At 33.0% G+C, this 27,374-nt stretch overlaps 1 protein-coding gene across 2 annotated transcripts in view; it reads right to left on the bottom strand.

Moving 5' to 3' along the window:
- Window positions 1-27,374, bottom strand: part of THSD7B (thrombospondin type 1 domain containing 7B) — a 742,175-nt gene that overhangs the window by 344,199 nt on the left and 370,602 nt on the right. For both annotated transcript variants that reach the window (XM_039874567.1, XM_039874568.1), the window contains exon 8: window positions 16-207. In XM_039874567.1, coding sequence (XP_039730501.1) covers window positions 16-207 — 192 coding nt within the window. The remainder of the gene's footprint in view (window positions 1-15; window positions 208-27,374) is intronic.

Raw genomic sequence — 27,374 nt, 5'->3', positions numbered from 1 at the left:
TTTGCTATTACTCACCTTCTCCAGCCAATGCCAGGATAGTCCTTGACCTGGTCTGTTTCCCATCTGAGTTTTTATTTGAACAAGACTGGGAGCAGGATGACCACTCTGTCCACTCACTCACCACACAATCCATTCTGCAGGGAATTTCACAAGCCATCCGTTCAGGAGGAGGAGATGCTGGGCAGAGGCTCCCTGATACATCTTCTCCTGCAATCAACCAGATCAAGACAGAAGTAGGTTAATGTACAATCGAGGCCAGTTCAAAAAACATTTAGGTTCATTGTTTCCTCTATTATTTCAGTTTACCTTAGAAGGCTTCACTCTGTGTCTAAACCAATAAAGTGCAAAAAATGATAGTTTCTTCAGCCATTCATAATATTTATATCAAGAAAAACTGCCAGGAGATTATTTGCCATTTGGAAAGGTAGATGCCATAGCAAGACTGACACTTGTCAGCCTTCACAGGGACAAAATGGGCTTCTTCCAGGAATAATTTAGCCATGGATGGCTAGAGACAGACATGATTGATGTGTTACCGACAACCATATGTAATAAGTATATGGTTTTATTTTTTTTGCAATTTGAGGGTCTGAGTAGTCTGTTGGCCTGAAAAAACACAATTTATGCTGAGCATTCTATTCTACCCTATAAAGATGAGTTTTATTAATCTAATTTTCTGGTAAGTACTTTCATCTCCAAGCATATAACCTTATGTAAGATTATCACATAATTATTCTTTTATTTTGTTTGTGTATAGTGGCAAATAATCCAAAGCCACCATGGAAATAGATCTATGGCTAAAATTATATAATATGTTGAGGAAAAGTTGAAAGCCAGTCCAAAATTCTCCCTAATACATTCACTAGTAGCTCTTTGAATGATCTGATGAATTACTTAAACCAACATATATGTGTGTGTGTGTGTGTGTGTGTGTGTGTGTGTGTGTGTGTGTGTGTGTGTGTGTGTATCACTAGGTTATTTAGGTTATTTCTTTGCTATTCTTAGAATTCAAATATTCTTCTTTGTAGATAACAATTCAACTCTTCTTATTTCCCCCATTCATAGTCATCTCATAAAAAAAGAAGAAACAAAGAATAGTGATACCATTTTGAGATAACAATATAAAATGTAGAATGGCAACTATAGAAGAGAGGCAGTTTTGTCTGTGTGACTATGTCTGTGGAATGCTCTTGTCATAATATGACACAAAAAATAAGTGCAAAAGGGATTAATATTTATGAAACATCTCCTATGTGCCAGGCATTGTCTTCGTAAGTAACTCTTAGAGGTAGGTGTGACCCATCTCATTTTACAGATGAGGAGGCAGTAGCTCTGGAAAGAAAACTTGGTCTAGGTTACACAGGTTTGAGTTGGAAATCAATTTAAAACTTTCTGACTCCAAAACTTCTGCTTTTCCCATTAACCATGCTGTGTCTAATTCCAAGGAGATAGATATTCTTTTTCCAAGGAAGTAAATAAAACAAGCTGACAGTGAGTAGGACTGCCTGGAGGAGAAGATAGTACACTGCTAATATCTGCATTCATATTTGTAAATGAGGCCAGGCTCATTGCCCTTGAGGTACAAATAAAACTTTTCAAGCATATTATGAGAAGTAATAGAGATTCTAGCAGATAATCAAGCTGAAAGAACAGTTCCAATCATTCTCTTTTTAGTCTCAATTTTCAGCTTGAGTCCACACTGTACAGTGCACACACACACACGTGAGCATGCACATGCATGCACACATACACATACATACACACACACACACACACACACACACACACACACACACACACACACACACACACCCCAATATGGCTAAGGGATAGTTCTTTTCTAAATACAGAAGCAGGTAGGCCAAACAAAATGCCTAACCTACAACTAATCAAAATTCGATTTCTACATTTGTGAATATGATTAGCATAATTTTAATACAAAACACTTTAAAGCAGCATCTTTCAAAGAACATTTTGAGAAATAAAAGATTAAAAAGTTGAGGGGGAGAATTGAGAAGTCCTGGATTAAAATAGTAAAACTGGTCTTATTATTAAAGAATTCCTCAGTTTTAAAAATGCCAATGTATACTGTAAATTTCTGAGAGTGGAAATAGAAAAAAATGCTGTTTTTCAATTTTATTTGACCAATGGCCATCCTTTTTCGAGGAGCATCTCTCCCAGAAGTGGTATTTGTATAACTATGTTTTGAGAAAACCCTGCCTTCAATAGTTATAAAACTCTCAACTATTTGATGAACATGTACCATGTCCAAAGCATATGATGGCATATAAATAGGTGAAAATACTATTATTTACCACACTAGAACTCATAATTAATTACAGAAATGAGCTATGAACACATTAGAATGAAATCAACTTCAAAAGTAAATGACAAGCTGCAAATGTGTGTTTCAAACAGAAAATATGACAGCAGGGATGAGAAGGGTCTCTGGAGGGCTAGCATGGCAGCAGAAGGCTTTCAATGAGGAGAAAGAGAAAGGCTGAGAAATGTTGGCAATGAGGGAGGGTATTTCAGGCACTGAAATGTCAACAAAGGGATAATGGTAGGAAAACACAAGGTATTAGGAGGACAGTTAATATGGAAGCTGCATGAGAAGAATGTCCATGTTGGAAGAGTCAAATTCTGAATGACTTAGACTAACACAAAAGTTTTGTTATATTTCTGCCTTCCTTAAATTCTCAGTTGCTCAGGTTTCCCATAACCCAATCCAACATTCTCCCTAGTCATCATTCAGCATCCTTAGTCTTTACTGTGGGTATTTGAATGCTTTTTAAAGCCTAAGCTTTCATATAAACTTATACACACACTTCCTCAGTGCAGTTAAATGTCAATACACCGCCAACATGTTGATAGCTTGTCTATACAGATTTCAGAAACATAAGCAAAGAAATGAGCCTTTCTTTAGGGGAGACAAACTAATAGTCATAAGCAGTCTCTGCAATTTGTATATGAGTTGTTTTGTAGGATATCTTACCAAAAAAAAAAATTGAAAAGCACAATGCGCTCCTAGTCACAAGGTGTCCTAGTTAAGTATACATAGGTGAATGCTAGCACCACTTATCCTCTAGAGTTATCATTTAATACCTTTGAAACTCAGTTATCTCAATCTGTGGTAATGAAATAATATTTACCTTTTAGAGATATTATAAGGATTAGAAACCATTTATGTAACATACACAGCAAGGTGTCTAATGTGTGGAAAATTCTCAATATATAGGAACTTTAAAAAATGTTATTTGCAAAGATACATACCACAGAATCAATGCCCTATTCATATGAAAAATCTAGATATTTACGTAATAGCCATGGAAAGCACTCGCCTTACCCTTTGTATATGTGTATGAATAACTAATAGCTTCACAGGCTGTTTCACATAAAGTACAAAAACTATTTATAATTATCCATATTATTTTATTTATATGGTTGGCTAATCTAAATGATTTAAGAGCCAAAAATAAAGCACTTTTGCTTAAATAAGCTCATCTGCCCATCTACATTGGTGTAATTATCTTCCCATTTCACAGAGAGAACCCATCTCAAAAGAGAAACATTTATTTTCGCCTTTTTTCATTTTCTTAACTAGATTAATGAGACGAACTGAAATATGAGGCAATGAGGCAAACATGGAAAATAAAGCAGCACATGGCACAGAAACTTAGCCATTAAAAATCATTTTCACAAGTTCTGATAATCTAACAAAATAATAAAAAAAGAATATGTCTAAGAGGGAAATTGTATTCATCTTTCAAGAAAACTCTATAAAATTGTTCCCAGCCCTCATCGGCCTCTCTGGGATAAATAAAGACAAACTCTATATTCTCTCTTTATGGAGTAGACTTATTTACACTAGTTGTGATTTTGAGAATATGGAATATGGTGCTGCTTCAACCTCGTCACTCAGTATTTTTTTTTAAATAATTTAATATGGTGAAATTTGCATTACACAAAATAAACCATTTTAGACTAAATATTTCAGTGGCATTTAATAAATCACAACCTTGTGCAATCACCACCTCTATATAGTTTCAAAATACGTTCATCGTTCCAAAGTAAAACCTTTTACCCATTAATCGGTCTCTCCCTATTGCCCCTTCTCCTCGGTCCTTGGCAGCCACCAATTTATGTTCTTTCTCTACAGATTAAATTATTCTGAATATGTCATGTCAATGGAATCATACAATTTTTGATCTTTTGCATCTGGCTCCTTTCACTTAGCATAATATTTTAGAGACTCATTTATGTTATAGCATATATCACTACTTTATTCCATTTTGTGATGAAATAATATTCTAATGTATGTATATGCCACATTTTTTATCCAATTATCTGTTGATGGACATCTTTTGAATATTGTGAATAGTGTTGCTATGAACACACTTATATATGTACATGATTGAGTACTTGTTTTCAATTCTTTTCAGTATGGACTTAGAAGTGGAATGCTAGGGTTATGTCCATCACTCAGTTTTGTTTGTTTGTGATTCTGGGAGCCGTGGCATAGATGGCCAGATGATTAGGTCTTGGCCATAATTCACACTACTGTCCTTGTGCCCGACCATTTCTGACTAAAAGCGGAAGTACTTAGATGAGAGAAAGATTCTTGAACATATGAACATACTCAAAATTCTTCAAAATATTTCTTTTTTCAGTTCAAATGTATATACTACTTAAAATATAAACAGCTCACTGCAAACTTTCTATTCTATTGCTCAAGCAATCACGTAAATGTTAACACTAACACAGATCGCTATCATAGTTCAGGCTTTCTATATCAAGTTAATGTTAAAACTGTACATAAGTTATATACTACATCATATAGCATTGTGGTTTGGTGATTGCTAGGGAACTAGAATTTAATATTACAAACTACTATCTGTCTTTTATAACAATAGGATAAACAACTATAATTCTTTGTTTTCTGACCTAAACTATAAGTGACCACAAAAAGAAAAGTATAGACAAAAGATAAAAAGAAAGAGAAACCAAGAAATCCATAAATCTATAGTATGATTTGAAAAGTAGATCAGAATTTATTATACAAACTTTAAACTACTATATTCTTTCAAAAATAATGTACTCTCTGTACCTTATTGATATTTTCTTTTGTATACTATAATGCTATCTATGGAAAACAATGAAACAGTTATTGAAAACACTTCACATGTCATAAAACTTTATGTCCTATTTCAATCACAGAAAGGAATGTCAATAAATGTTGACTAAATGCTTGCCAACAGCTGAGTGAGATGTCAGAGACACTATATAGCAAATTTACTGGAATTCATATGTACTTAATTTCATTTTAAAAATTTAAATGTAATTTCCAAGTAGCCTGTGCCCACTTCTGGACTGAGACCCTAATCAGCTAAGAAAATATTTATATTTCAAACCAATAAAATATAAAATAAAGCTAAGGGTGAAACAAAAGCTATGTGCAACAATGCAATGCCAACATTGCAATGAATATTTCTGCTTGCTAAATTCACAATCTGAAACTTATCTGTCTATTTAGTTTAACACATATGAAAAGACAAAGAAACCTGATGTTAAGTATTATTGTATTCATAACAACAAATAGCAATTTCCATAAAATCACATCAAATGTGATATTTTGGTAAGCATACAAGTGGGCTATATATACTCTGTGCAAACCACATTATATGTTGTGGTTTACCGAATATCCATATCACCATTATAAGTTAGGCACTATTGTTACAACTGAGGCCCAGAGAGGTTAAAAAACTTGTTCGAAGTTATATAACTAGTAATGTCTGAGCTGAAACTGGAAAACATAGAAAACATATCTGTTAGACATTACAAGCTCTATTCTTTTTCATTATGCTGTATTGCTTCCTGGTTCATCTCTCACATATATCATTCCCATTACATTACTTTTAGCTGATGCCAAATCATAAAGAAAGGATTTTACACAATTTATTGTCAGCTCCTCAGTAAATTTAGTATGAGAACGAATAAGTCGAAAGGAGTGGGCACTTTGATTATCTGGGAATTGCATCACAGGATAAGGCAGAATAGAGCAGTACTTTTCAAAAATAAAAAAAATAAGATGGAAAAAAGCTCAGAAAGGAGAAATGGAAGAATAAGCTAGAACACAAAAACACATAGGAAGAGGAAAGTAAGGATATTCAGGAACAGCAGTACAATCTATGATTAGATATTGATATAAACACAAGCAAAAAATATGATAATGACATAAGGATTCTCACAAAGTAAAAAACAATAAAACTCTAATTGCTTTTAAAAGAAAAAAGGGGAGAATGTAAGAGCAAAGGCTAAAATGAACATAAAGGAAAAAAATACTAACAAGAAAATACTTTAGGTAGGAAATGATAAACAAAAATGAGAAAACAGTATTTCCAAGGTAAACATGTTTACAAAGGCCAGGAATTAGCTGAAGTCACATATACATGGCATGTGAGCTGTTGGTTCAGAAGTCCATGTAACTGAGTAGCTATCTCAAGTTCCTCGGCACACAATAACGTGACGGTAGCTAATACTTAATCACGTAGACTGTACCCAGAACAATATTTAGACCTGACTCCAAGCTAGTCTCTGTTTCCTAGGGCAAACAGCACTTCCACATCTCACAGCAGGGCATATAAGGATTTTGGGATCACCCTCTTGTCATAAATAGGCCTGAGGAGATCAGGCTGAGTGAGTACAGGGGGCAGCTAGCTCAGGCCCACTCGCTCTGTGCCTGAACACAGTACATCATTGTCTATCATAGCTCTCTCCCTCTATGTTGGGGTGCAGGGAAACTTGTGTGCAGAGTCCCATCCCTAAGTCTCAAACAGGGGAATGAGGCATTAGGCCCTCTGCTTTACTTCCCTTTTAACCTATCTGAAATGTCCATAGTTTTACTTTCCTCAACCTAATACTTCACTTGCACAATGAGAGGGAGGCAGGGACCCTAATTCACGTAACTTTTCTCCACATCCTCCTTCGATGCTGCCTTTTTGGCCCAGGAAACATGCCAGTGTAGGATCCTGGATTATGCTAAAACCACATTCAGAGTCCTTTATTGTCCCATCTTTCTCACATATACCTGACTCTTGTATATAAAAGACTGTTTTTTAGAACTATTATCTCTAAGATAGGCAGAAATAAGCTTCAAGATTCCGTTTTTGAGTACTGACTTGCTCTGTTTGCATTTGAAGTATAATAATCCTAAGTCTTTTGGACACAGGTGAAAGCTCAGAAATCAACAAGAGGCTGGGGGTCCAGACATGTAGGTACAGTCATGTACACTGAAATAAGAACACACTGATAACCTCAAAACATGATCTGAAGACAGCCATATGGTGTGACTTTTATAGAGAGACTCTATACAATTTTAAAAGATGAATCCAGAATGACAGTAATAGAAATAAATGACCTTTGTAATACAGGACATGCTTCTTCAAAAGGCAAAGACTTGGAGTAAATAAACAGTGCATTATAATAACGGATGGAATATTTGATGAGGAGTTGTAACTTCTGGATTGGAGTTCTGCCTTTCACACCTACCCAAATGTGACCCTGGGAGATTGTTATGCTTCTTTAGGCTTCAGATGACTGTATAAGTTGGGAGAGGGGAAATACTAACATCCCTGATTATATTATCGGGTCTGGTGATGGATCAAATAGGCTAATGTAAATTAATCCTTTGGAAATTGCAAAGTACCATGTATATATAATGTGGTATCTTATTACTGGTAAAAATGAGAATAAAGGACATTCCAAATAGAGAAATGATTTGGGTCAAAGATAACTAGCTCTATTCCTATCCCAAGTCTGTCTTAGCTAGAAAAATAAAGGAGGAACTGAAATAATAATAAAGGCAGAAATATATATATAGCTATCTGGCTATTCAGAAAAGGGTTTGGATTACCTTGAATATGTAGCACATGTTTAAAAAGTATTTCAAGTTGTCCAGAAGTTTTAAAATATTTGAAAATCAATATTTTAAAGTTAAACTGAGTAAGTCAATACAGTAAATTGATAATACATCAGTACAGAATGACCATTTCCCTCTGTAGTTCACCTTCAGAAATGTATTTTAATATCTGTAAATGGGAAATATATTACAATTTATTTATCTCACTATAGTTGTATAATTAAGGTGTTTTCAGTTTTTCTGATAAATAATACTGCAAAGAACATTCTTAACCATATTGTTGATTGCTTTCTTAAGATAATATTTCTAGAAATGGAAAAGCAAAGTCAAGGGATGTGAACTTCATTAAAGTTCTTACAGGGAAAACATTGCCAATTGGTTTTTTCATTATTTATCATTTTTTATTTTCATTATTTATCAAAATTTTAAATTTATATACAATAAAATTCACTTTCTGTGTTGTATATTCTATGGGTTTTGATAAATGCAGTCTTGTATTCACTACCAAAATCATGATGCAGAACAGTTCTATCACCATAAAAATTTCCTTGACATGCCTCTTTGGAGTCAATCCTTTCCCCAAGCCAAATGCCCAGAAACCACTGATCTGTTCTCTGTCCCTACATTTTTGGTTGTTTTTGTTTGTTTGTTCGTTTGGTTTTTTTTGCTCTCAGAATGTCATAAAAATGGAATTATTTAGCATGTAGTCTTTGTAGCAAGTGCATCTGAGGTGCATCCATGATGCTGCAAGTGTCAAAAATTCATTCTTTTTTGTTGCTGAGTAGTATTCCATTTTATGGATGGAGCATATTTTGTTTATCTATTCCCCTGCTGAAGGACACTGAGCTATTTCCACAGTTTGGTAATTACAAATGAAGCTGATATACAGGTTTTTGTGTAAATGTAAGTTTCATTTATTTTAGATAAATAATTAGGCTAATTGCTGGCTCATATGTAAGTGTAGATTTTATAAGAAACAGCTCTCATACTGGTAAGAATTACTTTATCAAAAATATAACAAATAACAAGAGTTGGCGATGATGTGGAGAAAAGGGAGCACTTGTACACTGTTGGTGGGAATGCAAATTGGTATAGACACTATAGAGGTTGTGCAAAAAATTAAAAATGGAACTACCCTACAATTCAGGAATTCTAGTTCTGAGAATCTATCTGAAGAAATCAAATATACTAATTTGAAAAGATACACCCTCACCCCATGTTTACTGTGGCATTATTTACATTAGTAAGCTATGGAAGCAACCTAGTTATCCATCAATAGGTGAATGGATAAAGAAGTTGTGGTACACACACACACACACACACAATGGAGTATTGCTTGACCATAAAAAATAATGAAATGTTGCCATTTGCAACAACATAGATGTACCTAGAAGGTATCATTCTAAGTGAAATAAGTGAGAAAAAGACAAATACCATATGATTTTACTTATACGTAGAATCTAAAAAAAAAAAAAAACCAAAACAAAACAAAGAAAACAGAAACAGACTCAGACAGAGAGAATAAACCAATGGTTGCCAGTAGGGAGGTGGGCAGGGGCAGGGGCAACAGAGAAGATGAATTAAGAGGTACAAACTTCAAGTAATAAAATAAACAAGTCAATGGGATGTATTGTACAACATACAGAATATAGCCAATAATATTGTAATAACTTAAAATTACCGGACTTGTGATGATTGCTTGGTAAAGTATGTAAGTGTTGAATTACTATGTTGTACACCTGAAACTAAAATAATATTGAAGCCGACTACACTTCAATTAAACAAACAAACATTTTCCACCATAAAAAAAGAAACTGTCAAACTGTTTTCCAAGTGGTTACCATACCGTTTTGCATTCCCATCAACAATGTATGGGAGTTCTAATCGCTCTGCATCTTTACCAGCACTTGGTATTATAATATGCTGACAATATGCGTGATGCAATGGAAATTAGCTCTTGGCTGAAACAATATTTATGTAATAACCTAGCAGTTAATGCATGATCTATGAAGATGGGACTTTATCATTTTTATACTGCATTAAATATCGGGCACAGTGTCTGGTCCATAGTAGGTCTCAAAAAATTCCAGATGAAGGGATTAATAGGAAGTAAAGGTAAAGATGTTTTAGTCTGTTGAAAGTATAAACTGTATCTCATGTTTCTGTACTATGCACCCTATCCCTACTACTAGTGACACCTATGATAAATCCATGTGGAGATGTCAGGCAGTAATTGGGAAACAGGTCAGGTTTCTAACCTAGACATTAACTGAGAAGCAGTGTAGTATAATGGACTCGAGTCAGACTGCCTGGGTTCAGATCCTACATCTGACATTTATTTGTTAATACATAACTTTGCTGTGCTTCAGTGCCCTCATATATTCAATGACTTGTATTTCATAGGGGACTGTGATAATAACACCTTTCTCATAGCACTCTTATCTGCTAGGTTATTATAAAAGCAAAATCAATTGATATATGCAAAGCCCTATGATAGCAGCCTGCAACCTAATAGCTAACATGACAGGTATTACTATATAATTGTAAGAGTGACATATTGAAAGTTATAGGCTATGGCAAACTATTTTGATTACAACAATTTTTTAAAGCTCAGGACTCTGGGAAGCTTGTTTTTGAATAAAGTACAAGAAAGGTAAGATAAGCTTGCCTTTTTCTTATGTTGGTACACCCTTCTTCTTTTCTGTCTAAATCACATGCCTGATACCATAGGGACTATGATATTGCCAGTTCTTTCCTTCAGACCACACACAATTTGGGATCTATGAAGAATATGTAGAGTTCACAAAAATCTTCTAAGAAATTTTGTACTGGGGAAGAATTCCACAAAAGCAGAACATTTTAAAGCCAAATATCCCTGATTGAGTAATTCTCAAAGGACAATCATAGTGTTTCTCTTTAAAAAGCATTGTTGATGCCTTTTTCCATGCCTAATCCTCTGGCTATTAAACTGTTTATATTCAATTTTGCAGAACATGGCAGGGGTCTAACGACTACTTTTGTACCATATTGAAAAAGGATTATAAAAAGCCAAGCCACAAAATAAGACTGAGGGTTTACAGTGTTGAACTACTGGAGAATCATGCATGCTATATCTTTCTCTCATTGAAATGTTGCAAACTAATTAAGACTCTAAAATAATAATTGTATACTGCTTTTCCAATTTGTTTCACAAACAGTTCGGATAAAGATTACAGCACCAGAGACCAGAGGTCACATCAACTAATGCTCAGAATATGTTTTTTTATCAGATTTGAGAGCAAAACAGAAAATAGCTTTTAACAGCTTAGTTCAGTCTTTCATAAAACCAGACTAATGAAAAAATTTAAAATTTTCAAATAAAAATTAGGTAGATATTAGAAAAATAAAATGGTGACAGAATGAACATTGAAGATTTATTAAAGTTCTCATTCAAGTCAAGCTGATATCATATACGATAAATTTAAATATATGATAAATTAAAATGTGTTTACCTAGATTAATTTCATGGATGGGATGAGATCCAAGAATATATACATTCCTAGGATAATAACTTTAACCTACCATATCTCACTAGTATTGTCTTAAAATCGATATTGTCTTCTAGCAATTGAATAAATTCTAAAGTAGAATAAACTCTTCCTCTATTTGCCTATGTTCCCCAAACTGATCTACTAGTTATAATGATAACTCAATCTGACATTGCCATTTTTCCAGCCAATCTCAAATAATTAAAAAGGTCAATAAATGAATTTGAGATTAAAATGCAAATAAAATGTATGCTGAGATATTTCAAAATACAAGGAATAAGCTTAATCAAACATTTCAAACATCCAAACATTATATTATACCATTGTCAAATTCTCCTCAATACCTCGTAACTGTGACATTAGATTCAAGCTGCATGTTCAGAGTAATAAAAGATGAACACAGACATTTGAAATCTGTGTACTCCTTTTCCTTCTGCACTGAGACCAAAAAGAAACATGTTCTTATTTCATAAAATAAATATTGTTTTACTGAATGTCTGCTGTACTTAAGAGGTCAAATCCTTAATTATATCATTAATAATTATGTTGGCATTTACTGCCTGCAATTTTGGAAGCAATTTAAGAACATTAGATATTTATGATCATTTATCTTATTCTAACTGGCCCACTGGTTAGAGGAATAATTTTCTAATTCTTCTAGGCAGTGAATCTAACCCTTATTAGGTTGATTGTACACAGGCACTTTTTTCCTAAGACAATAAACGGAGGGGCGGGGGGTCATCTTCCCAATAAATTTAAAGTTGTATAATGTCTGATGTCTTTAACACATTATATTACTTTCTTGGCCAGAGAAAATGATGTCTCTTATGAGCCTAGAAAAGTACCTTGCTCATAGTAAGTATTCAATAATTACTAACTGAACTAAAGAAACTGAGCTGAACAGATGTTTTAAAGTCTGAAACAATTCTGCATACATTGAAGGGCTAGCATAAACTGAAGAAATTTTAAAATGCTTAGGAATGTATTAACATCAATATATCTGATCAAGGTCTACTACTATGAGTAAAAACATTGGTTTAGAAGCAGAAAAACCTGGGTTTAATTTCCAGCCTGTCCTTAATAGATGTGTGTTACTGAGTAAATTATTTCAATTCTCTGCATATTGGCTTCCTCATCTAAATATGTGAATGATGATGATTTTTACTGATATATCACAAAAGTCAGGTGATGATTAAGTGTGGTAAAATTAAAGTAACAGGCACATAGTAAGTATTCAATATGATGATGATGATGACGACATGTCTACCAACCTCCATTAATGCCTTTACGTTTTGCATAAGTTCATTATAGATACAATCAAGTGTGTGAAAGACTATTCTAGCATAGGAGAAGAGTAGGGAAGAATGTATAAAATAATGGGCATAAAAATAGCATTTTTGCAAATTTTTGTGAAGCACCAATTGACTTGTCAGTTTCCTTGCTTTGGCAGTGGACTTAGCGGTCTAGGATTTTTGTTTTGTTTGGAGTAATATTCCATTAGCATATATTTCCTTGGAGGAAATGCTGTAAAAGAATGCTGAATGGCAAGAGGAATGTGTTAAAGGAAAAATTTTGCAACAGGGGCTCCCATTTAGGTAATCCAAAACGACTGAAAGTGCCGAGAGAAGACAGCAGAATATGCAAAAAAAAAGTTGTATTCTCACAACACATACCTCTTGAAAGATATAGGAGAAAACTTTCTCTGAGGCAATCAGGGGAGGGTAACCTAGACAATACTATTAGAGCATTCTTAAAAATAGGACACTGCCATTTGCAGCCTGACCATCTGATGTATTGCTTTGCTTACAAACCTGGCCCCATGTGACTTTCCAATTTAGTTTGTGGAGATCAGCCAAAAGCTCAGGAAACCACATTTTTTTTTCTCTGTGAAATTTCACAAACTATGAAAGCTTAATCACCAACCAGCTCTGAACATTAAGCCAAAGCCAAGTGGATTTACAAGATCTCTGGTGAGCATGCCAAACTTTCATCCTTGGACATCTGGATATCATGGGGCACTTGTGTCCAACTCTGAAGTAACTGTACATTGTTTATCACCAGGCAATTACAGAGAATCCTATAATTTCATGTATATGAAATTTTAGCAATGTGGGAAGGGGGATCTGTTCTGTTTCCTTCATTTATCGCTTTACCTAAAAATCTCAAGACTGTAAAAATTACTGACCCACTCTTCCAAACCGAGGTATAGAAGAGTATGTGTGATAATTTGCCTCAAAATACAAAAAGCCCCAGAGTTAGAAGCAGCAATATTGTTTCTCTAACTTAGAAAATATTCTACAATTCTCCTCCTCATTATTCAGTTGTTATAATAAAAAGAATATCCTGAGAACTGATTCTGGCAGAAGTTTTTATACTTATGTGTGCAAAGGAATAAGCATGTAAACAGAAAAATATTAAAACTTTTAATGTTAATCAGTATTTTAATACCCAAGTATCTATTGACAAACTTTCAAATACAGAATGCATGAAATTCATAAAATATATATGAGTCTGATTACATTACCATTTCTAATTTATTTTTCTCCTTAACTAAATTCTGCCTTTGAATTCTTATTTATCATGCCTTTTATTCAATTGAGTACCCTGAGAGAAAAAAACAATAAAGCTTTGCTAATTTCATAAAATATTGAAACACTCACATTGCAAATAGGATTTCACTATCTTTATGTACTTCTGGGCCTATCATAGTTTAATCTAAAAACCTAGTTGAGGAATGCATAATTTCCTAGACCCTTATTTGATAAATTAGTTTCAGCATTTTACAGAAGAAATATTCAAACAAAATTCAGAAATAACATTTCCACTTGTTGAAAAGTAGTCCAAGAGCTCACAAAGATCAAGAGATTGAAGAAGACAACAAATGTGGCCAATGTCTTGACATAATTCTTCTAAAGTAAGTGTGTCTTCTACCTTCTTGCAAGGTTTCCAATTGAGTCAAAATCTTGCAAGAAAATAAATACTTCTAAGTGCTCATCTTTATCAGGTCAGCATTTTAAACCTTATACTGTCCTAACTTCCTAATCAACAGATCTCCTTCAGCTGCTGAAGGCGTATAAAGCTCTCCAGGCCAGTATGTTCCTCCCTGCATTCCAGAAGGCAAACTCCTTATTCTAAGTTACTCCTCTCTCTAGAGGTAATTATCAGTTTTCAGAATTCATATAGCCTGTCTTGGAATCCACAGCTCTTGTAAAAGAGGATAAAAATTGTTTCTGTTAAAATGCTTGCATCTTTCTTTACTTTCTATCAAAGGTGTAACTTTTATGATTCATCCATTGTATACCATGCTACTGATACTTAATACAGTTCATATTCTTATTTTAAAAGCTCCATTTCCAGTGGCTGCATGGTTCCTGGTTTCAGCAATCTTATATTCCAAACATAGTGAAAATGGTAAACAGAAGAAAAATTCATGAAAAAAGTATATAAATAGGCATAGTAATAATGTTAAGTGCTTCTTACTCCTTCCCCCTCAAAAGAACCAACAAATAAGGGAAAAGCATACATACTGCCATTAACACATAAAATTTATGGGATAAGGTTATCAGCTAAAATCAGAACCTTCAACTTACTAGTTTCTTTCTTTCCCTCCCTATCTGAAACATACTGACATGAAATTCTATCTCAGAATAAAATATTATTATTATTACTATTATTATTATATCAGACTCTAAATTTTACTACCAAAAACACATTTTAAAATATCCTTTAGTTTTTGATGTTGTCATTGTCAATATTCTTCTCTATATTTCTTTCTATTATTTTAGCATGATCTTCCATATACTCTAGGAAGCAGAATATAGTTACCCTACTAAAAATGAAGGCCTATATATAATTTTCTAAAGGGCATATGTAATACATAATACATAGGTGTTTTCTTATATCTATGTTTGACATATCCACGTTTATATCAATATGGCAATTACACACAATAAAAAGAACTTTAAAAAATTGTGTTTTTATATTATTTGTTTAAATAAGACATTATGCTTTGATGATAAGTGTGAGCAAATAAAACTGGCCAAGATCTTTGGTTTAACTTTGGTCTTCAGTCTGACTTTTTTTTATTTGAAAAGGAGAAGATGAAACTTTTGTCTATACATTTAGAAGTTAAAAAGGCAATCTAATTTAATTTTGAATAGCACTGACTTTAATTATATAAGGCCTATTAAATAAATGGTCATCCTGGACATTAAAAACATAAATAAAACTTGTATTTATGGCTTCAGTACATTAAAACTCCATCCTAATGCAATAAGTGAATTCCATAAACTTCAATATAGAATTGCATTATTGTGAGGTTAATGGAATGACTGGGATGCCCCTGAGCAGTTAGTCAGCTGGGTGTTTCCCAGATCTGACTCTGTAATCCAACTCTGCCTGACATTTGTCACCACTCGGTGGCCCTTGTCTACTTTTGTTTAAATGAGAATGAGAACAATTCCATGTCCTAAACCTGGTTGAGATTTTCAGGATTAAGATCAAGATTTCAAAATGGGTCTATTGGGATTGGTTTTGGCGGTTTGACCTGACTGGGAGAACAATGGGAATGAGGGAATCAGCACTCTACTTCCCTACTTGAATTTTTAGCATTTGTAGATAATCTCATATATATTATGTATAATTATAAGTAATTATCTACTATTACATATACTGTATCATATTATGAACTATATTGTGCTATAATATAAACTGTATTATATTAGATACTATATAAAATCTAATATTAACTATTATAATCTAAATTATATTGTATATGATCTTTATATTATATAGGTTAGACTAAAAATATTAATATAAATATAATGTAAATATATATGCTATATATTATATATAATATACTATGTATTATTCTATTATATAATTATCTGCTGATTCAGTAAAAAATTCAAGTGGAGGGAGTTGGTGATATATAGCACCAGATACATTGAAGATGTCTCATATATATCTTATATTGACTATCTATCTATCTCACTGGAATACAAATTTTAAAAGTAGACCACAGAAAATTTTAACAGAGCTTATATACTCTGTCAAAGAAAAACCAAAGATGGATAATAAAGTGGTAAAGACATTGAATAAAAGACTCTTACAAGAGAGAGGGAAAGACCTCAGTATAAAACTGGTCTCAATTCTGAATACAGGAAAATGTATTTAAAATTACCTCACAGCCTATTTCAGTTTGGGGGCATGAAAGACACTAAACATTTGATAAGGTTTCCCTGTCACATTTTTTTTTTTTAGTATACAGATATTAGCTTATGGAATTTAGAACACTTTTTGTTTAAGCAGATGCTGTAAATCTGGATCTGAGTTGAACTACATTCCTATCCTTGTTCAGATATCAGAATATTCTAGTTCTTATTTTGATTCCTGAGCCATAATTTTATATCACTTGCTGTTTTTTCTAAGGCCTTCTCTTCATAGCATTTTTGTCTCTGGAGCTATCCTCAATACTCAGTGCATCTGTTTACATATTAAAAACACTCAGTTCTCATCTTAAAAATGCGTTATGTTCATGACTGACTATGGATTGCATAGAGCAATATAATCTCTGAACTAAAAGCACAGGCAAAAATGATATTCTCCGTGCAGTAAAGAAAATGTTAACAGAGCTGAGGACTACCTTAAAGCATTTAGTATTACCATATTAGCTCTCAATATAGTCCACTTTAAAAGCCACTGGTCTCAATTCAGACCATGTTTTAATTTACTTTAACATTATGCTATTTCTCTTGGACACATTTTCAACTATCCAGTTTGACAAATATCTTGACAGATCAAATTAGACCTTGAATAATTTTCAAGCATTCTCAAATCTTGCCAAATATTGGTAAAGAGTTTCCCTGTGAAGGCTTTTCATAATTCTGATAATAGCTGATTCTGTTCCATTTAAGTGGCCCTGAAATGCTAGTGAAGACATGACTTTGAGAATAAAATTAAGAAAAATTCTACCCATTAAAATATGAATTCAGGAAAGCCATCCACCCAAAATATGTGATATCCTTGAAAAACCAACAAAAGTTTATAAAACTGACCGGAATCAATGGGTAGTAAATATGAGAGTGATATAGTTTTAAAAAAAAAATGCAAACTTTAAAAAATATTTAATAAAATAAATATTTAACAAAATTGTTGACTTTTCAAGAACATGTTACTTCAGTACAAATAACATCGTGGTTTTATATTTGTGATTTTCAAAATTTTTTGGACTAATGTTGTAATTTCTCTTTCTTTTATTTAGCTCCAAGATGACAGAATCCGTTCTTATTTTTCTCAGCTTCATATACTCACTCTCAACGCTGAACCTAGTAAAGAGTAAGCACTCAATAAATGCCTGTTGAATGAATGAATGTAGGTCTTAAAAAAAGGAAGATATTTTTCAGTTTTATTGAGGCATGATTATGACATTGTGTGAGTTTTAGGTGTACGATGTAATCATTTGATATACATATATACTGTAAATGATAACCACAATAAGGTTAGTTAACAAATTCTTTACCTCACATAATTACATTTTTTTGTTGTTACTGTGGCGATAAGAACATTTAAGATCTACTCTCTTAGCAACCTTTAAGTATACAATATGGTATTTTTAACTATAGTAATCATGGTGTACATTAGGTCTTCAGAACTTATTCATCTTATGACTGAGAGTTTGTATCCTTTGACCTATCTACTTGTTTCCCCCAACCCCAGCCCTAGCAATCACCTACTATATTATTTTGAGTTTGGCTTTTTAGAATCCACATATAAGTAAAATCATACAGTATTTGTCTCTCTCTGACTTATTTCACTTAGCATAATGCCCTCAAGGTCCATCCATGTTATTCCAAATGGCAGGATTTCTTCTTTTATGGTTGGAAAATATTCCATTGTATGTGTACATCACATATTCTTTCTCTGCCAATGGACACTTAGGTTGCTTCTATGTCTTGACTATTATGAATAATGCTGAAATAAACATGGAGGTGAAGGTATCTCTTTGAGATAGTTATTTCATTTCCTTCAAATATATACCCAAAATTGGGACTGCCGGATCATATGATAGTTCTATTATAATTTTTTGAGGAATCTTGATACTGTTTTCCATAGCGGCTGTACCAATTCACATTCCCATCAATAGTTCACAGGATTCCCTTTTCTCCACATTTTCCCCAACACTTATTTCTTGTCTTTTTTATAATGGTCATTCTAACAGGTGTGAGGTGAAATCTCATTGTGATTCTGATTTATATTTCTGTGATGATTAGTGATGTGCATCTTTTTATGTATCTGTTGGCCACTTGTATGCCTTATCTGGAAAAAAGGTCTATTCAAGTTGTCCATTTTTAAATGGATTTATTATTATTATTATTATTGTTGTTGTTGTTGTTATTTATTATTATTATTATTATTATTGTTATTATTATTATTATTATTTTCAATTGAGTTTTATGAGTTCCTTAATATATTTTGGATACTAACCCCTTATTAGATACATGGCTTGGGAATATTTTTTCCTATTTAATAGGTTGCATTTTTCATTTTGTTTCTTTTGCCATACAAAAGCTTTCTTAGTTTGATGTAGTTACACTTGTTGATCTTTGCTTTTGTTCCTTGTGCTTTTGGCGTCAAATTCAAAAAATTATTGCCAAGACCAACGTCAAAGAATTTTTTCCATACATTTCCTTCTAGGAGTTTTACAGTTTTGGGCCTTAAACATTTAAATCTTTAATCCTCTTCAAGTTAATTCTTATGAGTGGTGTAAGATAGAAGTCTAATTTTATTCTTTTGCATGTGAATATTGAGTTTTCCCTGCATCATCTGTTGAAAAGACTACGTTTTCCAAACCGAGGATTCTCAGCTCCATGACAAATATTAGTAGCTCCATGACAAATATTATACGTCTGAGTTTATTTCTGGGCTCTCAATTCTATTCCATTGTTCTATGTGTCTGTTTTTATGCCAGTATTATACTGTTCTAATTACTATAGTTTTGTAATATAGTTTGAAATCAGAAACTGTGGTGCCTTAAGTTTTGTTCTTTTTCAAAAGGTCTTTGGCTACATGAGGTCTTTTGTGATTCCATACAAATTGCTATTGGAATTCTGGTAGGAATTGTACTGAATCCGTTTATTTGTGTCTTCTTCCATTTCTTTCCTTAATATCTTACAGTTTCAGTGTATAAAGCTTTGATCTATTTGGTTAAGTTTCTTCCTGAGTATTTTATTGTTTTTAATGCCATTGTAAATGAAATTGTTTTATTTTTTTTCAGATAGTTAAATTGTTAGTATACAGAAACTGATTTTGTATTCTGATTTTGTATCCTAAAATTTTACTAATTTATTAGTGCCAATAGTTTTTTGGTGGAGTCTTTAGAATTTCCTACATATAAAATGATGCCATCTGCAGAGAGAGACAATTTTACCTCTTCTTTTCCAATATGGATGCTTCAGGGCTGATTTTCAATCCTTGATTTTTTTCTTTCATAATCTAATAATAAGCAGGTAAATTCTATAAAAGACACTATGAAATAATAACCATAGTTAGAAAGATAAAAATAACAAGAAAATAAACATGTTGAGCACTTAACTCTTAATCAAGCAATTTCTCACACTGTGACTCACATAACCCTCACCATAGGTATTAGTGGAGGTATTAATTAATAGTCTTATTTTGATAAGGACTATGAAGCACAAGAAGATTAACCAGGTTGCCCCCAAGTCAGCTAACAAATGGTACAGCCATATGTCAAGCACAGGTCTTTCTACTAATGTCATTTATAAATTTGATATTAAAAGTTCATTTAAATAATTATGGCTCATTATCATAATATTAAAATAAATGAATTAAATAAAATTACATATATATCTGTATTTATCAAATAATTTAATATTTTATTTTTTCATATAAAATACTTTATTGAGAAAATCTTGAGTTGGAGACATTAAGAGCACAACTACAACATAGTCCTGTGTGTGTGTGTGTGTGTGTGTGTGTGAGAGAGAGAGAGAGAGAGAGAGAGAGAGATTGAGTATAGGGTGGACAGAGTCTGGGTGAAGTAACAGACAGGCAATCTGGGTTAATAGTTTTAAATGGATTATGTCCTATTGCTTAACATCAAATTTTATGAACAATAAAACAAACAGTTGAACCATAAAACACTTTTTCTCATGGCCAGTATCTCTACCTGTTTATATGAATTTTATCTCCTGAATTGAAGTGAAAAATATCTGAGGTCACTTGACACCTTTGAAACATTAAATGCCTGGGAGTACCATGCTATGGTAGGTTCTCAGTGAATGTTCACCTTTACAAGCTGCTAAACTTCAGGGGGAAAAAAAGCCAAAAAATATAGCAAAGGAAGAATAGCTAATATTCCAGCAATAAATAGGATCAAAGTTTGAAAGAGACAACTATAATATAAATAAATTCTCCTTCTCCTCAAATAAATTATTCTAACATCCCTTCAGAATAAATAAGAGTTCAAAACCCATATGACATAGAAAAGCTTGTTATACCTAGAGAGCTAAATTCTATCTCTTTAAATAACTTTTCATAAAAAATTCAACTAGAACATAATCTCATTAAGTGACATCATGCAAAAGTGAACATAAAAGTTGTATAAGAGAAATGTTAAACACTTTCAGAAGAAATTAATGTTTATTGCTATAGTATTCGATACTCCTCTCATCTCTACTTAAATGCAGTTTAAATGTATCACTATACATCGAACCAAGCTGGCCTAGTAATTTCTTATAAAATCCTCCCACTCACAGTTGATAAAGTTTTGACAATGACATAGGTATTTGAAAAAGAGATTTATCCTTGAATGTTTTCAATGTTTAAACTTAAAAAGAAAAAAATAGAAGCTCCTACGTGACTATAAGAGCAAATACTTCAAATCAGCTCCAATAGGTGATTTTAAATAAATGTATGTATTTAGCATCATTTTACAAAGTATTTCTTTTCCCCATATATCTCTGCACCAACTATGCAAATTTTTCCAACTACACGTGGCAGAAGTTTTTAATACCGTATGTCCACATGCTTAGGCATGATCTACTTGTGCTTATTGTTTATTTAGTGGTAATAGTTCCTTTAATGTCAAAAAGTGAAAGCTTGACAGACTATGAAGAACTTAGATGAGCAGCATCATTGAAAAGAAAAATAAATAGCATGTTGTGTTAGTTTGTTCAGGTTGTCATAACAAAATATCACACACTGGGTGGCTTCAAACAATAGAAATTTCTTTTCTCACAGTGCTGATGGCTAAAAGTCCTAGATCAAAGTGTCAGCAGATGTGGCTTCTTCTGAGGCCTTCTCACTGAGTCTTCACATGGTCTTTCCTCTGTATGTGCACCTCCCTGGCACTACTTTGTGTGTCAAAATTTTTCTCTCATCTTATAAGGACACCAGTCAAACTGGATTTGGGCCCATTCTCAAGGCATCATTTTAACTAATCACCTCTTTAAGGCCCTGTCTCCAAATGCAGTCACATTCTAATGTGTCAAGAATTAGGACTTCAGCACATGAATATTGGGGGATATAATTCAGCCCATAACACATGCCAAGTTACTGTAACTGTAGCATTTCTTAAATTCACATAATACTAGGTAACTTGCTCTCTATCTTCCATGGTTAAATGACTGGGCATTATTGTCATACTTGATCACTTGCAGAATCCATCAGTATCTAATTCGAGTTCTTAAATTTTAGTATTAAACAAATGAGTTTACAGATATGACCAGATTTTTTAAACAGTTAATAGGTATAACAATAATTACATTATTTCCAAGTAAGCAAAGTAATTGTGACTTACGTTTGACCACAAGGCTGGCACTTTGAGGGACCTGGTAATAGTCACTACTGAAAAGACTAAACTCAGTTCATGCATTCATATATTTATTTTTTGGCCCTTTATTTTGTGTTAGGAGTTAGGGATTCAAGGAGAATTAAAGCATGGTCTCTGCTCTCAAGAGGGTCAAAATTTCGTGGAGGTGGCTCTGTGAGTAAAGACGTATTTGATCAGTGTTATAGGTACTTGAGAATAGCAGTGATGAACAAAGGAAGATGTGATCAATAATATGAGTAGAGATCAGAAAAGCCTTTACAGAAGAGGAGGCAAAGGAACTGAGGTTCGAATGAATAGAAAATCACTGAATTCCAGGAGAAAAGTACACAGTGCAGGTTTTTATCCTTGTCCTACCACCCACTTCTTAGTGACTCACTACCCACCAGAATTATTTACAAATAATTCAATTCAGTTCCATCTCTTAGCATCACTACCAAAGCTATGCTGTGTACCTATCCTTACAGCTAACTTTATTTTTTTTTCTCTTTCTACCTGTTTTTATGCTGTATGATTTACTGATTTGTTTTTCTTGATTTGATTTACTGATTTGCAAACCATTTGCCTCATGCTCTGGGGGCCAAAAGATCAACAGCAAAGCAGTAGCTAGAAATTTCTCACCACCTGTTGCCTCATATGCATTAATTTAATAGTTCTTGATTAACTTTGGCTTTTTATGCATTTTCTATCGCAATGGGGCTTAACAGATAAGTGGCGTAGTGAAATGAGTCAAGCTTTGGACCAGGAAGACTTAGATTTGAGCAATAACATAACCCATTTTTAATTTTATGGCCTTGAGTAAATAATTCAAATTTGCTGATCCTTAACTTCCTCATCAGTAATAAATAAAGTATCAAAAATAAACTCTATCTGGTTAAGATGTTAACATATGAAAGCACCAGAAGACAGCAGGTGCCTCTGCCTAGGAGATGCATTATGAACCTCCTCCCTTGTTTCACTTGCAAGTCCTGTCTCTTCTCTTCATTCCTTCCATTCTGTCCTAAATTACCTATTTAAAGATTCCTTTCTAATGACAATATCCACACCTTGTCTGAACTTTTCTTTCTAGAAAAATAGTGATAACCTTTTTCAAGCCTCACCTGATCAATCCACATCCCTTCTCTAAACAATACACATTTTTTAGCTCTAATTAGATCAAGTCCTCCTGTATCTAATTGCTTTTACTTCTCAGTATGTTAATGTGTATTCATAGCTCCAATCATGAAAATGCATCTATTAGTCTTCTTGCATTCAACTTTAAGAACTGGGTCTCAGCAAACTATGTGCCCATGAATAGTGACTGTGTAAAAAGTTAAACAAAAGGTATCCCTGCTTTAAGATACATTACCACAAAACGTACCTCTTTTTCATACTCATAAGGCCTTCCTAAGCAAAACTCTCCACAATTTATTCTATTCAAACTTTGGCCCTGTTCAATTCTTCTACGGAGAACAGTTATTTTTCACAGTCTTATTTGCATATTACGATCACCTGGGAATTTTAAAAAATAGTGATGCTAGTGTTCAATATAAATTCAACTAAATTAGTGTGTGTGGGTATGAGGTCCGCTATATTTTTTAAAAGTTTACCTGGTAATCCAATGCGCAGTCAGGGTTGAGAACCTGTGAGCGGCAACTGGTTACATATGATTGTATTTTGGGGGCTTTAAATACTTTCATTTATGTTTACTGTTTCTCCCTCATTAATTACATTGTTGAACATAAAGACTATTTCTCTGTTTAGTTTATCCAGGTAGTAAATTCATGCCCTTAGGCAAGTCATTTAACCTCTCATAACCACACTTAATAGCCTCCTATCTCCCAAGGCAGTGCTGAGAATTAAATGAGAGTGCAAGAGGAAGATGACGATACAGAACAGTCAGCAAATGCTTGAGAATCAGCCACTAAAAGTAAAATGTCCTGTCTTCAAAATCACCCTCCAAACTGCCCCTCCTTTAAAAATAAGAAGGGAATATGAAAGACATACAGATAAAAAATGCAAAAGGAGAATCTGCTGAAAATATGAACTACTTTCTTTGTCAGAAGAGACACAGATATGTATTGTCAATTTGCTTCAGTAATATAAGGAAATAAGTTAGTAGATACTATCAATATGGAGAAATATGCGGACAACAATTTACTGCTGACATTATTCTTAACACAATGATAAATAATGCATTAGAAGAGCAAGTAGGGTCTGAATTAATGCAAACTACTGTAAAATAAATGCGCAGCTGTTATAGAATCATGTCCCTGGGATTTAAGATGCATATAACGTTAAAAGTGAATATGTTTAAATTCAAAGGTAGGACTCTCCAGGACCCTAGAAGTTTTCACTATGGAGCTATTTCTATACATCTGTATTTCTGTAGAAAGGAACAAACTTGGAGGAAGAGATTCCAAAATGGAGAATAATGTTCAAAGTCATCTAAAACCATAACACTGCAGAGGCCTTACATCTACTTAACTCAGAGATAACAATGAGAAAAAAGCTTTTTCCTCATTGTACCAAAAACAAGGAAAAAAATTACACAACTAAAAAATGGAATAGGCATTAAAGCATTGAGTTTTTATCCATTGAGTTATCCATTTCCTTAATTTCCTGAAAATATCCCTAACAAGTGGTCCATCATTACTTGAATTTTTCCAGTGACAATAAATTTAGATCTTCCTTATATTGATGAAAAAGATTTCTTATAAATTCCATTTATTTGTGGTAGCAGAATCTTTAGAATTCTCTGGAGTCTCTTTGGGATAGTACAGAACAAGTTTAACACATGTTCTACATGGCGGACTTTTAAATGCCTAATCACAACTTTTACAATCCCTAAGAATCTTCTCTAAAAACCTACAGTTTTTCCACTGACTGCTACTCTATTTAGCAATGAAACTGGCAAAAAAAAAAATGGTATCCGGTGGCATCCTGCTATTTTCCTTTTACTGGAATTTGGACTATGGTATGATCTGGATCCAGTTTATCCAGAGTCACCAAAGACATCCATGAGGATGGTAGAATGAAGACAGTTTTAGATCATTCACTTGTGTTGCATCCTGACCTTCTAGCCTCTCACAAGTAATTGGGCATTATATTCAGGCTCAGTACTTCATGATGATGGTTTTTATCATGCATCTTTGATATGCTCTGACTCCAGTTTTTGTTAACAATTTTCATAGTCTTACAAATGCCAATGTGTTTAAGTAATTTTTTTCTTTTAGAAAATCTGCTAAATCCTATGCGAAATCACGACATCATGAGCTATGAAAAATGCTACGTATCACAACTCATGCTTTTGAAGTATAACTTCTTATGACTTTTAGTTGATTCTTGATATCCTAATGTATTTTGTATAGATAATATCCCAGAACAAAGCCACAAATATACTAAATAAACGTATATATAAACATATATATGTTTTCTAAAACAAAATGTCTCATTTTTAAATGGTTTCCTTAAAAAAAAATCAACTCTAGAACGTCAATTAGAATTTCTTAAAAAGTCTAATTCTTTAACCTTAGATCTCAATCACACATAGACAACTGAACAGCAGAAAAAAACACATGTAAAAGGTCACTAAAAAAAATTTAGAGCTTATATTGCAACTCAGAAAATACTGATATCTGAAGAGCACGACACCAAAGGAAAATAATACGCACTACGGTTCTCCTGACATTACCAGGCATTTTCTACTAGAAGTAAAATAAGTAGAAAAACTAATTTTTCTCTTTTGTCCCATCATTAAAATTTGATGTATTCATATCTTAAGTTTATTTAGAGAAAGGGTGAAGCAACTTTTCCAAATTGATTTTTCTTTTAAAGAAGTTGCAACTTTAACAGATTGAAATTTTATTGTCATGGTGCCCACCCAGGTGCCATGCAGCAGACTGCCTTTCACAAAGGAATCCCAAAGGACTCAACAACACACCTTTTGCCTGTCATCCTATTCCAATTATCATCACATCACCAATATTAGAAAGATTTGATGTTAATTCCCTTGGAGCTCTAAACTCTCCTTTTTCCCTTGAGATTGTCTATGGTCACACACTCATATTTCTCTTTGAATGGTCTGCATACCTCTACCTGATGAGGGAAAGGTTGTTTCTGAGGGAACTGTACTATAGAGTACTATATCTCCAAATTCTCTGGATATCAAAGTTCATGGAAAGGTGTGTGTGATGATTGACTTTGCAAAGTTCCTGTTCAAATGGTTTATTTTAATGAATAGCAATTCAAAGTGAAAAATACAGTGTACGAGCTCCTATTTTCTGAGGATCAAAGATTCTAATTTTTAACATACACACGCACCTTATTCCTTGTTGATATTTTTTAAAACTCGCAATGTTATTTTCAGTCATCTCAGTTTTTAAGTGCACTAAGCAATTCATAGCTATTAATAAATTATACTTTTAACTATAACAAATTAATACATTTTAAATGTTTTTTTCCCTTATCTCATATTGCAATGAAAAAGAAAGATAAAGTATTGGGTTACAACCAGAAGTGTGACCAAGGTCTAGTCCACATTTTAATTAACAAATAAATAAAATTAGATATTATTTATTTTTTATTCCACCATTGAGAACTAGAAAAATATACTTTTTTCAAAAAATTGAATTCTGTCTTTACTCTCTTACATTCATCCTAGTGCCAGATATTCCAATATAATTATTATTTTCTTATCCAGTGAAGGACAAATAAAAAAAAAAAGCTTTATTTCAGTTATTTGAAGTAGCAATAAAGAAGATAGATATGCTTGTTCTAGTCAATGCTTGATACTTTAGACTAGGGAATACCTTATCTAAGAATTAGAAAGTTATTATTTATCTTTCTAGAGAACAAAATAAATATGGAAAAAAAGTGGGAAGAATTCCAATTTAAAAAAAAAAAGCTACTGACTCTGGGATCTTAATTGGTGCAGCCATACTGGAAAACTGTAGGGCAGATGAATATATGCAGACCATAAGAAATAGCAATTCTGTACTGAGGTTTAAATGTAACAAAGATGTACACATAGAAAGGACCATCGAAACAGAATGGATAAATACATTTATTACAGTCAAACAATGAATTGCTATTTAGT

The sequence above is a fragment of the Pteropus medius genome, unplaced genomic scaffold, assembly GCF_902729225.1.
Source record: "Pteropus medius unplaced genomic scaffold, Ma_sr-lr_union100, whole genome shotgun sequence".
Taxonomy (NCBI): Eukaryota; Metazoa; Chordata; class Mammalia; order Chiroptera; family Pteropodidae; genus Pteropus; species Pteropus medius.
The sequence above is the reverse complement of the archived record's forward strand: the minus strand, read 5'-3'. Positions and strand labels throughout refer to the sequence as shown.